General features: G+C 51.7%; 1 protein-coding gene across 7 annotated transcripts in view; it reads left to right on the forward strand.

Moving 5' to 3' along the window:
- PHF10 (PHD finger protein 10) overlaps positions 1-12,848 on the forward strand; it is a 19,038-nt gene that overhangs the window by 2,126 nt on the left and 4,064 nt on the right. For 2 of the 7 annotated variants that reach the window (XM_015558387.1, XM_006755164.2), the window contains exons 2-9: positions 1,550-1,656; positions 4,616-4,746; positions 5,363-5,446; positions 6,268-6,401; positions 6,490-6,639; positions 7,359-7,468; positions 8,951-9,104; positions 10,606-10,761. In XM_015558387.1, coding sequence (XP_015413873.1) covers positions 1,550-1,656; positions 4,616-4,746; positions 5,363-5,446; positions 6,268-6,401; positions 6,490-6,639; positions 7,359-7,468; positions 8,951-9,104; positions 10,606-10,761 — 1,026 coding nt within the window. The remainder of the gene's footprint in view (positions 1-1,549; positions 1,657-4,615; positions 4,747-5,362; positions 5,447-6,267; positions 6,402-6,489; positions 6,640-7,358; positions 7,469-8,950; positions 9,105-10,605; positions 10,762-12,848) is intronic. The other 5 variants (XM_015558389.1, XM_015558390.1, XM_015558391.1 and 2 more) reach the window with 3 other exon arrangements.

The raw sequence follows: 12,848 nt of genomic DNA on the forward strand, positions 1-12,848 counted from the left end.
GGAAAGGGGTCCCGCCTCCCCGAGGACCTCGCGTTCTCACTTCCGGTCTCTCCCGCGGGCCCCATTGCTCAGCCAACGAAAATGTCAACAAATTGACGCAAAAACCATTAAAACCCCGGGCCTCGGAGCGATAGGAACCAGCGGCCTCCGAACGCGTCCGGGGCCGATGACTGTGACGCTTCCGCTCGGACGCGGTTGCCCGCGTGTTCGGGGACCAGGGCAGACGGCCGGCCGCCGGGTGTCTGTGGGCGCACGGGCTCCTTCCTGGGAAGTTCACTGTAGGAGCCGGAGGGAGGACGTCTGTGCATTTCCTCTCAATGGGGTCCCCGGGAGAACCGGGGCGAATTCCCGGCGGCTGGAGCTGTTGGAGACACTGTCATCACCATCATATTGACTCACTTCCCATGGGCGCTGGGTTATTCGCCAGATAAACGCCCTGAACGCGCCTGTGTAGGAGCTACTTCCGCCCTCTCCTTAGCCAAGCCCCGGCGCCCCGGCTCAGGTCTGCACTCGGGGAGGGGGGCTCCGAGGGCTCCCCTCGGCCCCTCCGCGTCCAGCCCGCTCCCAGCAGCCGGCTGCTTCTGCAGGCTTCCTCGCCTTGTAGTGTGGATTTCACAGAATAACACCAGTCCCAGGGAGCCGCACTACCCAGGCTTTTAAAAGAAATATCTGTTAAGCCTTCTGCTCATTAAGCTTTAGCTAATGTGTGAGTAGATACATTCCCTGACATTTGATACCGCATTCATTTTCTTAATGTAATGGTCCGACCTACAGCCTTGATATTGTCGTCACGTAATGGGTGACGTCACCTACATTGGTTTAAGCCTCTTTTTTTGTGTGGGGAGGGAGTTGCCATGTAGAGTGATGACTCAGGTCGCTGGTGGCCCCGTGCCCGGATTCGTGCACATTGAAAGGAAATTAATTAGAAGAAATATTTTAATATCAATTTTTGCCCTTTCTCAACATAACCCATGGCCAAAGGAGGAATGTGCGGCCCCAGGAGGAATTGGGCTCCCTCCCCTCTGGTTCTGGGTAGCCTTTTATATATATAGATGTTTTTGCTAAATTTTTGGAACATAAGAAAATTAACAGGGTTGGTAACCTCTTTCTAGTCGTTGTGTGTCCTCTGACATATAAGTTCCTAAAACAGCCAATTAAGATAGTCCTGTAAACCAGCTGTAATTTGAATTAAACACTAAATGATCTGGGATAGGAGGCTTGCTTGAATTTTGAGTATCATATCAATTTCATGTTAATTTTCATTAAATTAGAAGGCATTTTAACCTTGGTTGTAATCTCGGTAAGAAAGCAAAAGTAGATTTAGATTTATAGATAAATTGAAAGGTCTTTTAAAACTGTATTGAAGACCAGTTTTTTAGCTTTTTCCAGGTCTTGCCTATGCCACATGCTAGGCCTCTTGTTAATTGTAACAGAAAGCTAACATCTGTATAACCAGCTGTTCTTCGAAAGTCTCTGAGTCTTGTAACCAGTCTGGGAAGTACCTTCTGTATTATTTGTCCTCTGACTGTTTAATCTTTAACATGTTTAGGATGACAATGAAGATAATTCAAATGACGGGACCCAGCCATGCAAAAGGAGGCGGATGGGCTCCGGAGACAGCTCCCGGAGCTGTGAGACCTCCAGCCAGGACCTCGGGTACTGTCCCTCACGCTTGTCATAGCTCTGTGGTGTTTCCCTCCTCTGCTTAGCTCTCCCTCCTCCGCCCCCAGCCCTGGAAAAGGCCGTCCTCAAAAACTGTCGCGTATGCTTGTCATGTTTTACAGTGTGACACCAAAGTGGCTTTTGTTCTCAGTGCAATTTTTTTTTAATTTGGTAAAATGCACATAAAATTCACCATTTAAACTATTTTAAAGTATATAGTTCAGTGGCATTAATTCCATCCACAGTGTCGTCTAGCCATCACCTCCATCCATTTCCAAAACGTTTTCACTACCAAAAGCAGAAACTGCATGACCGTCAAGCACTAGAAATTCCCGTTTCCCTGCTCCCCAGCCCCTGGCAGCCAGCCCTGTGCCATTATGAATGTGCACCTGGTGGAAGTGGAATTACACAATGTTCATTTTGTGTCTGGCTATGTCTTCAAAGCACATCCATGTAGTAGCATGGATCAGACTTCTCTTTACGGCTGAACGATGCTGCATTGTATGGAGGTACCGTGTTCGCTTATCCATTCTTCCGCTGATGGACGTTGGGTTCTTCCCACCTTTTGGTTGTAATCATGTTGCTGTGAACATTGGTATATACGTACCTGTTCAGAGTCCTGCTTTCTAGTCCTAGTTAGAGTTTATGGTAATTTTATGTTTTCCACAGGAGATGCACCATTTGATATTCCTACCCAGAGTGTACAAAGTTTCCAATTTCCTATCTTTATCAGTTTATGTCAGCCGAAGGTCACTGGGGTCAATTCAATGCCAATAGGAATTCTCAATTTGGGGTGCAGCGGAGGAAACTTCATTCAGTGCAAACAGCCGCCCTGGGACCAGGCTCCCCTCCAGGAAACCACTTAGTGGGGGAAACAGTTCTCAGTGGTAGGTGGCAGCTTGAGGCCAAAGGAAGCTGGCTTATGGGGACAGAATTCCTACCCCTAGTCCCTGGTTGGTCTGTCCTCCTGTAAATGAGGGCTCCAAATCCTTACAGATTGATTAGGCCGAAGTCACTGTCCTGATTGGGCAGATAAGAGATGCTCTGATTGGTCGGCTAAGAAGGTGATGGATGTGGCTGTCCCACAGGAATCCTCAGGAAAGCCTCCATCCAATTGGTTGAAATGGCATCCAGGGAAAGCCTCCGTCCTATTGGTTGAAATGGGATCCAGGGGACCTTCCTAAGGGCTGGCCCAGGTGCAGGAGCAGACAGGCACCCCTGCAGGCTCCTCCTGACGTGGGCTTTGCAGGAGAGGCCCCTGTGCAGAAATGTTTGCGAGGCTCTTTTTAAATTTGTTTTATGTCTTTTAATTTAAGCCCAGTGGAGTCACCAGAAGCCCTTCTTCGCAGGTATCTTTCTCAGGGTCCACAGTTATTTTCTGGTGTTTTTTTTGAGTAGCTGTTTTAAAGCCATGGAATGGTATCTCACTGCGATTTGATTTGAACTTCCATAATGACTAACGATGTGGAGCATCATTTCATGTGCTTATTCCCTCTTGTGTATCTTCTTTGGAGAAATGTTTGTTCAAGTTCTTTGCCCATTTTTAAATTGGATTGCTTGTTTTTTTGTTGTTGAGTTGCAGTTTTTTATATCTTCTGGATATTAATTCCTTATCAGGTACACGATTTGCAAATATTTTCTCTCATTTTGTGGGCTGTCTTTTCATTCTGTCGATTATGTTCTTTCATGCACAAGTTTTTAAATTTTGCCAAATTCCTCGTTATCTTTTTTTTTTGCTTGTGCTTTTAGTATCATATCTAGAACCTATTGCTAAATCTGTGATGGTGAACATTTACCCCCTATGTTTACATCTAAGAGTTTTCTGGTTTTAGTTCTTATATTTAGGTTGTTGATCCATTTTTTGAATTAATTTTTATATGTAATATGAGGTCAGGGTCCAGTGTCCCAGCACCATCTTGGAGAAAATGTTCTTTTTGTTCATTACTTTTTACTGGATTGATGCCTAACGTCGTGTCACCTTCCTGTCTCTGGGGCCCGCAGAGGAGATTCAGAGGTTGGGTCGGCCTGGGCCCAGGAAGCTGTCGTCTGCCCTTGAGGATGGGGGCTGATCCACAGGGCACTGCCCAGCAGACGAGGTCCGGTCTTTGCCTCTGGATTTGTGGCGTCAGTGAGAACAAACCATTATGGTTATAGTTCAGTTTATTGAGAAACAGGTTTTTACAGTCCTGCTTTCTCGGCTTCTTGAGACTCACTTCACGTCTTGAGGGGATGAAATAGCAGCTAAGGGTGTCAGCTCACGAGAGAGAACTCGGAACTGGTGCCTCCACCCGCTTTGGCCTTAACGCTCCGGGGCTTGGCTCTTTGTGGTGTGCAGAGGGCAGCGTTCCCATCGCCCTTTGTTTTGGCGTTCCAGGTGGTGGTTTCTTTCCCTCCACCTGCTGCATGGTTTCCTGTGATAACATACGAAGTCCTGGGAATATCTTTGTATTGCAGTGTTCTGGAGGACTGAGAATTAAATAATTAAAATAGTTTTCCAGTCCTGGCTGGCGTGGTTCAGTGGGTTGGGAGTCATCCTGTGCACCGTGAGGTTGCGCGTTTGAGTCCAGTTCACAGGGCACGTGCCCGGGATTTAGGGCTCTGTTTCCAGGGGGGGCGTGCAGGAGGCAGTCAGTCGATGGATGTTTCTTTTTTGTTTTAAATATATTTTTATTGATTTCAGAGGGAAAGGGAGAGGGAGAGAGATAGAAACATCAATGATGAGAGAGAATCATTGACCGGCTGCCTCCTGCACACCCCCTACTGGGGACCCAGCCTGCAACCCGGGCATGTGCCCTGACCAGGAATCAATGGAACCATCACCTCCTGGTTCATAAGTCAGTGCTCAACCATTGAGCCACACCGGCCAAGCCCCCCCCCCCCCCCCCCCAAAATGTGCTTAAAAATAACATTGCATAGAAGCCACATGTAAGGCATAATGTGTATCTGTGTCTAGCTTTAGCTACTACCCAGCAGAAAACTTGATCGAGTACAAATGGCCGCCCGATGAGACGGGGGAGTACTGCATGCTTCAGGAGCAGGTCAGCGAGTACCTGGGGGTGACCTCCTTCAAACGGAAGTACCCAGGTACCGAGTCTCAGTTCCTGTAACAGGTTGATCTGACTGTAACTGACAGTGATGCTTTTGTTGGGCGGAGTGTGGATTATCTACGTGCTTATGTTCCTCTGCTGGCCGATCTCCGTTCAGTTCTGGCCTCCCCGCACCTCTCTGTGTATCAGTTTGTTCCTTTGCCTTCTAAACTGATTGAAAAGCAAAATGAGGGCGATAAATTTCCCGGGAAACTTTTAGAAAAATAATTGTATAGCGACATGAGCCAAGGGCTTTGGTTTGTGCCCATTGCTTGGCAGCCCGAGGGGAGGAGGCGGCTACATACATGCACAGGGTCCGAATTCGAGGAGGGCTGTATCCTTCAGCTGTTTTAACGGGATTGGCAATGTACCTGCTTGCTTTGAGTTATTCTATTCTAAGTTTCATTTTAAATTTCATTTCTTGAATTTAAAGATTGATTCTGTGTATAACACTTGGAATATATAATATGAAGTACTTTTTAAAGTCTTGGAATATTTTAACTTTTTAATACTTTTAAGAAGTGTTTTTAGCTTTCAAAAATGTTACAAATGTGTAATGTTACACATGCCAACAGCTCCTTGTGACAGTTTTTTGTCTTTATTTTTTCCTGGAGATTTAGAGCGACGAGATCTGTCTCACAAGGAGAAACTCTACCTGCGAGAGCTGAATGTCATCACAGAGACGCAGTGCACCCTAGGTACCGGCGCCCCTGAGCCGCGAGGGCGAGCTTATCCTTTTCCCAAACACCCTACAGCATCAGTAAAGTACACGAATTATTCTCATGCCAAGTTACTTACTTTATTTTTGATTACTGTTAAAATAAGGAGAACGGTGTATTTCGGGACAGTACCATTTTCTAATAACAGTCACATAGTGTTAAAGAGTGTGTGTTTTATGTGCAGGATTTGTTTGGTACTTTTTAGAAGTACTGATCCATCTCTTTTAAAAGGCACATTTTGTTCCATTTTTAGTTCCGGATAGTTACCTCCATGCTTTTCTGTGATTTCCCTTTGACATATGCGTTAATGCAGTGTGGCTCCTTTTCGTACAACCGAGGAACTATCCCAGCAGGTGTTGTCATCCGCTGTTGTGAGATTTGGAAATTGCCCATCTGACTTGTGTTGTGTGCCCGTGCTTTAAGACTAAGAACTGTAATATATTGAAAATTCTTTGTTTTTTTCACCTGACATCCTGTTATTGCCACTCGTTGGTATACGTGATCATTTAGGTGTTGTTCTAGTAAAGGGATGGATGTTCATAGAACATAAGATCGTACAAAAGAAGCATTTGGCAGAGAAATTGATTTTTTTGCCTTTGAATGTTGGTAATTTATTTCTCTGTAACTGTTTGACTTCATATTATGAATTTATTTTTATTCTCAAACGTATTGAAATATTTTGCTTGATTGATGGAAGCCTTGTAGGTACAGAGTAGTTTGAATGAGAAGCACATTGTAAAAAGTGGTTTTGCTCGTTTGACTTTAATCGGGTTTCGTAACCTGTTTTTGGTCTAAAATAGGTTTAACTGCATTACGCAGTGATGAAGTGATTGATTTAATGATTAAAGAATATCCAGCAAAACATGCCGAGTATTCAGTTATTCTGCAAGAGAAGGAGCGCCAGCGCATCGCGGACCACTACAGGGAGTACTCGGTGGGTGTCCGGGCGGCGGGCCTCGCTCCGGGTGGGGAGGCGGCGCTTTGTGGGCTGTGTGACGGCCGCCGCCGCGCTCTCGCCTCAGCAGACGCAGCAGCAGGACGCGCAGAGAGTGGAAGCCGGCAGAGTGCCCGAGTACGTCAGGAAGGCCGCCGAGAAAGCCGCCGAGTTCAACAGCAGCCTGAACCGGGAGCGCGTGGCGGCGAGGAGGGCCTACTTCGACTTGCAGACACACGTAGGCACCGCCTCTCGCAGCCCGCTCGTCCCTGTCACCGTCTGTGCCGGCCGCCGGGCCTTTTCTCCCAGAGCTTAGGCTGTCATTGTTAGGACGGCCCGATGATGCTAAGGTCGCGTGCGTGCGTGTGTTTGTGTGCACACGTGCATGTCAGTGCAGGTATGCACGTGTGCATACACGCATACACGTGTGCGCACACATGCACTTACGGGGTGACTGTGTACGTGTGCACACACGTTTATGTGTGCATGCATGTATGTGTGCATGTGTGTGTGTGTGCTTGTGTGTGTGTGCTTGTGTGTGTGTGCCCATGTGCAGTGTCTTTGCTTTGTGGAGTGCATTCTGCTGAAGGGACTGATGCCTCCTGTGTGCTCTGAGGGTGGTGGTCAGATTTCCCCATCAGCTCTCTGACCTTCCCTGCCTGTGAGGTTGGAAGTGGTTTTCCTTCCATTTCACAGACCAGGACGTTGAGCTGCAGAGGCTGGAAGCTGCCGGGCCACAGGGCTGTGAAGTGGGTGGGTGTGCCTTCCCTCCGGAGCGGCGGCTGCGGGAGAGGGACCGAGCCCCCCCGTAGAGCAGGTGACTCCACTGTGCCCCTGGGCGGAGCTCCTCACTCTCTTCCGGTTTGGCTTCTGGGGGCGTCCAGTGAGGGCCTTCCCCTAGCTAGCGCCTTGGTCCAAGCCAGGGCTCAGTTTTGTGTTACTCTTCCCGTCCCCCAGGTCATCCAGGTGCCTCAAGGGAAGTACAAGGTGTTACCAACAGAGCAGATCAAGGTCAGCTCCTACCCGGTGGCCCTCATCCCCGGACAGTTCCAGGAATATTACAAAAGGTGGGCAGTGCTTCTTGACCGTCCGCATTGAATGCTGGGCACCTCGGACCCTGGAGGGCCTCCTCAGGGTTCGGCTCCCACCTCCCTGCGTTGTCCGAGGTCTGTGTCTGTGCTCTGCCTCCTGGGTCTGTGGTGGGAACTCCCTTCGGCCAGGATTTGCTTTCAGGCTGAGCATCTGCTGGCGGAGCCTGGTGGCCCCCTCCTTGCCCACTTCCCGTTCTGTGGGCAGGCTCCCTGGAGCGAGTGCGTGCCCCGCAGCACTGGAGCCACGAGGACGTGTGGGGAAGGCAGGCGCGGGCACAGCTCAGACCTGGGGCTCCTCTCACAGCAGCCTCCGGGCCACGTGCAGATAAAATAAAGCTGGAGGAGCCAGGGCTTTGCCTGCACAGGGCATGCAGGGCGGGCACGCCCTGGGCTGCAGCCACACCCCGGCCCTGGACTAGCCTGGCCTGGCTCCTCTCCACCCCATCTCCCTCCCGGCCTGAGGGAAACCAGGACCAGCACTGACTGGGTCGTGTGTCAGACCCTCGGCCTCTGCTTCGGCTTTAGACCCATTTCCTTAGGACAGAGAAGGTGCCCTGGAGAGTGGGGTCTACATAGGCGACAGGACAATACTGTTTGCAAGTCACATTTAAATCATGGGTCAGCGAGATCTTTAAAGGTTTCTGGGTATCAAGCCATGTGCTTTGGGTGTGATGTGTCTTAGTTGAGGGGGCGGCTGGTGCGGTGACTGGTCATGGGGAGCGAAGGTCACAGGGAGGGCCCACCGGGTGTGCGGTCAGCTGGCTGTGCCGTCCCACCCCGTGCAGGTGACATGGGGATTCCCTTTCCTAGAGCACATGCTTCACCAGCTGCTTTCTATAACTTGCTGCTGAACATTTTTCTTTTTCTTTTATTTCATTGATTTCAGAGAGGGAGAGAGAGAGAGACATCCCTCGGCTGCCTGATGCAGCCCGCACCCCGGGCCTGTGCCCGGACCGGGAATCGAACCCTGACCTGGTTCCTAGGTCGACGCTCAGCCACGGAGCACACTGGCCGGGCCTGAATGTTCTCTTAATTGGCATCATGGACCAGGCGCTGCCACGACTCACACGGGCTGGTTCACTGAACCCTCCGTGCCCCCGCTCTGCACGTGAAGTGGGGGAGCACACGGGCGGGCCTGAGAGGGGTCCTTGTCGGGTCTGTGCTGCTGCAGCCTCACCTTGTCTGCCGACATCTGCGTTCCGCCTGCTTTGCGTGGGGCCGAGGAGAGGAGGCGTTTGGCGGCTAAGAACCAGCGCGTGTCTTACGCCCGGCCTGGTGGACGCCTGGTCATACCTTTTATTTGTTGTCGCTCTTGGGTCCTCACAAGGACGTCTCGCTCGCTGCCTCGCATCGTTTCTCACAAGTATTGGGGTTGGTTGAGAAGGTGGAGGCCCTTCACAGCTCGAAGACGAGCCGTTCCGGTTAACTGGGAAGGGACCTGAACACCTCTGCCTCCAGGTACTCGCCGGATGAGCTGCGCTACTTGCCACTGAACACGGCTCTTTACGAGCCGCCGCTGGATCCGGAGCTGCCCGCGCTCGACAGCGACGGCGACTCGGACGACGCCGAGGACGGGCGCGGTGACGAGAAGAGGAGGAACAAGGGCACTTCGGTGAGAACCTGTCCTGGGGAGGCGTCTCCTTTCCCTTGCACGGGGGCTGGTTGCTTGCCTGGAGCGTGAAGTCCCACTGGTGTCGCCGTCCTCAGTCTGGAAACGGCAGTTGCGTGTAGACGAGCTGCATGGCCTCTGTAAGCCTCATGCTGCCCTGGTAGTTGCCACAGCAGCGCAGGCAGGGGTGCCGCACCTGGAGACAGCCGGCACTGCGCCATCTGGCGTGGGGCGCTCCTTCCCGGTGTCCTGTTGCCTGAGCGGCGATTCCCCTTTAGGGAAACATTGAGGTTCCGTTATGCTGGTGGGTTTTCCTGGATGAGGCTTTTCCCAGCGAAATGCATTGGCCCTCAGTGTGCGCTGTGGAGTGCAGGACAGGTTCTGATTTACTCCTCCCTGCTTCTCCGCGGCCCCCGAACCTGACGGGTGCTGCCGTTGGGCGGGCAGTGGCGGCTGAAACACGTTAGTGACCGGCCGGCCGCGTTTACAAGGAGGAGGCCGCCCCGTTAGTGCCGTGACTGCCCTCCTCCTGTCGCGCCGGCCGGCGAGGGCACGCCTCGCTGACTCGACCACGCTGCTAGCGGGGGTGTAAGTGACCCAACATTTCGGAGGGCACTGCGACAGCTTATGCCAAGATGGACAAGTTCCGCAGCATGCGATCCATCGCAGATACACTAAAATGTACCCAAAGGACCCAGTCAGATGCTGACAAAATTTAATTAGAAAACAGATGTCCATTGGCATGTTAATAGTATTTTTTACTGTGGAAACTAGAGGTGAATCTCATGTTCGCAGTGGGGGAATGTGCTAACTTACATGTTGGGAACACAGTCCAGAGAACACTTAGTTATGTGATGAGATACACATAACGCTCAAAGAAACTAAGGCACAGTTCACACACATGCACACAGTGTGATCCACTTGTTTTGTAAAACCAGGGCCCATGTGTTGTGAGTGAGTGGGTGTCTACGTGTGCAGACATGGTATTTTAATTTCCAGTTTTCGTAGTTAATATGAACATGACGTTGCCGCTTTAAGCAGGAAGTATTAAGGTAAAAAGTGAATTAAGTGACCAGATACTGAACTCCTAAACTTTGAGCATCAAAACTATGTCGGTGACCTGGCCCCACGCGTCTACCAGGAGACACGTGTGTGCGGGGCGAGCTCGCTCCGTGACCCGTCCCTCAGAATGCCCATGTACGTCTAGAAGTTTCTTTTTAAGCGATATGTTGCATGGAGCGAGCAAGCTCCCGTGGCGCGGCGCGCAGCCTGGGGCTGCGATGGCCGAGGAGGCGACTGTCCCTGGGGAGACGGGCTGACGTGACAGGTGCGTGACTCCTGCCTTGGCTCGCTGTGAGTCTCCGCCAGGTGACGTTTCTTATATGTAGAACTATCTCTTCGTTTGTAAGTCGATGGAACGTGAAAGATGGTTGGACTGTGTTCTGTGGTTTTCACGATGCCCTCAAACCTGTGTGAATGCCAAGGAATGTGCCTTTGCCCGCAGGACAGCTCCTCCGGCAACGTGTCCGAGGGTGAAGTCCTTCCCGACAGCCAGGAGGAGCCTCTCCCGGGGAGACCGCGGCCCAAGGACAAAGCGGCCACACCGAGGAAGGACGCTGCCAAGCGCTCGGTGCTGCCCAAGTCCGCCCCCGGGTACAAGGTAGAAGAGAAAAGCCCCTGACCAGCCTCCTTCCCGACCAGCCTCTCCCTGAAATGTTTGCCTTTGAACCTCCGCGTGGTGGAGCCGCTGCCGCGCTCGCCCCTCTGGCCTGTGCTGTCCGCTCCTCCTGTCGGCTCTGTCTCCTGGTGGCTTCCTGTCACTTTGGCTGTGGGTTAGCTTCTGTTTTCTGTACGTGTACAGCTTCTAAGAGAACCTTTTTTTTTTTTTGCTTTTAAATAATAAGCAGGCAAGTATGGGCTTTTAAAAAATTATTTTCTAGGCAGGACTTTACACTTTGTTTCCTCGGAGTAAAGGCCGTAGCTGTCGGACATCGTGCGAACCCTGGTATGTAGGAGAAGGGGCACCGCGCAGGCCTCCGTCAAGGGCCCGCTGTGACCCGGGATGGTTTCAGCCGCTCGTCAGGCTCCGCTGGCTCTGAGGGAGGTAGTAAGACTGACTGCAGTCGTGGTGTTAGCATCGCTGGGCAAGAGCGTTTGGAACGGTGTTTCCTGGGGCAGCGGCTCGGTACGCCTGTTCCGTGTTTGGTCTGGCTGCTCTGAGTCGGGCAGCAGGCTGTCGGCGATACTCTGGTGTCATCTCCACCCGATGTCCACTTCCCCTTCCGAGGGTTAGGCGGCTTGTAGCGGGATTCAGGAAACCGCCCACGGGGGAGGCTGCACAGGTTCATGTTTTGGGTGGCGAAGTGAACATACAGTGTTTGGGTCTGGAATGTGTCTGGAATGCCTGTTACTGTGGTTAGGAAGGTGTTTGGAAGGGCTGTTAGGAGTGGGTGGTGAGGAGGTTTTGCCGAGTAGAATTGTAGTGCTGTCCTGAGTCAGAGCTGGGACTGGAGGGAGAAGAGCAGGTCCCAGGAGCCCCAGCAACGGCCAGACCCCCTCCCCGCCCCGCCGCCCCGCCGCCCGCGGCCTTCCCCTGAGGGAGCAGCACTCAGCAGTGTATTCCACACTAGGTTAGAAAATGCCTTTATGTAATCAACTGACACACTCGTGTTTTTCAGCCTTGGGCAGACGATGCAGCGTCACCCAGCAGGGCTGGCTTCCAGGCTGTTGACAGGCAGTGGCTGCGTGATTTTTATACTTGTATTCACATGTATAGCTTATATCATTTTTTAAACTAAAGATTTAAGTTAACACTTAAATCACTGAAAGCAAATGGAGTCCAAAGATTAAGTTTGGAAAGTTAGCGTGCGGGTGCCACACGTGGGCTGTGGTCTGCGGGGAATGGCCACGAGCGGACTGGCCGGGGTGGAGACTGTCAATGACACGGGAATCATGGCCAGGGGGCGGGGGGGACGTGCTGTGGTGACTGACTGTGGAGGGCACAGATCGCCTCCCTCCGGACTGGCGGGAGCCTGGCTGCGGAACACGCACTGGGTCTCCCGGAGGGAACCGCGTCAGCGTTTCAGTCTGGGACAGCCAGTGTTTAGAGCCAGTACCCTGATGTGAACACGTTTGTGGAAAGTTAACCTCTATGAAAGTATTAATAAGCCAAGATGTGCCTAAATATTAGGATACTTCAAGCCGGAGGCCATGGATGTAAATGTTTAAATGCGCCTGATGTCTTGCTTGCCCTTAACGCGTAGGACAGTGTTGTTTAGGTCACGTTAACCTGAGATGAAAGCGTTCTTGCTAGGACTCAGGCCCACGTCACAAGTACAGAATTAAGCTGTCTTAGTGCTACCGTGAACGTCTCAGTCACCTTCGGTTACGTTTTAAGCAGGAAAACAGGTGTGTTGTGAGCCTTTCGTTGGCATGCTGAGGACTATTGGGATGAGTATTAGTTTTCTTGTCAGTAGTGAAGTTGAGGTTGCGGTAGTTACAGTGGAACTGACTTATCGTCAGACATGCCAGGGGTGTTCTGTTCATTGCTCTTTGCGGGGCTCTGCCCACTCCCCATCCTGCTCCCCTAAATCCCCGGTCCCTGAGACGCCTCCCCGCTAGTGACTGTCGTCGCGGGCCAAGTCCTGCCGTAGACACTGGCTTCTCTGTGCTGAGCCCGGCAGCATCTCAGAAATGCTGGAAGCGCCCTCTCATGTGCTCCCCCTCCCCGCCTTCCTCCCCCCCCCC

This window comes from Myotis davidii, unplaced genomic scaffold (assembly GCF_000327345.1).
Source record: "Myotis davidii unplaced genomic scaffold, ASM32734v1 scaffold592, whole genome shotgun sequence".
Classification (NCBI taxonomy): Eukaryota; Metazoa; Chordata; class Mammalia; order Chiroptera; family Vespertilionidae; genus Myotis; species Myotis davidii.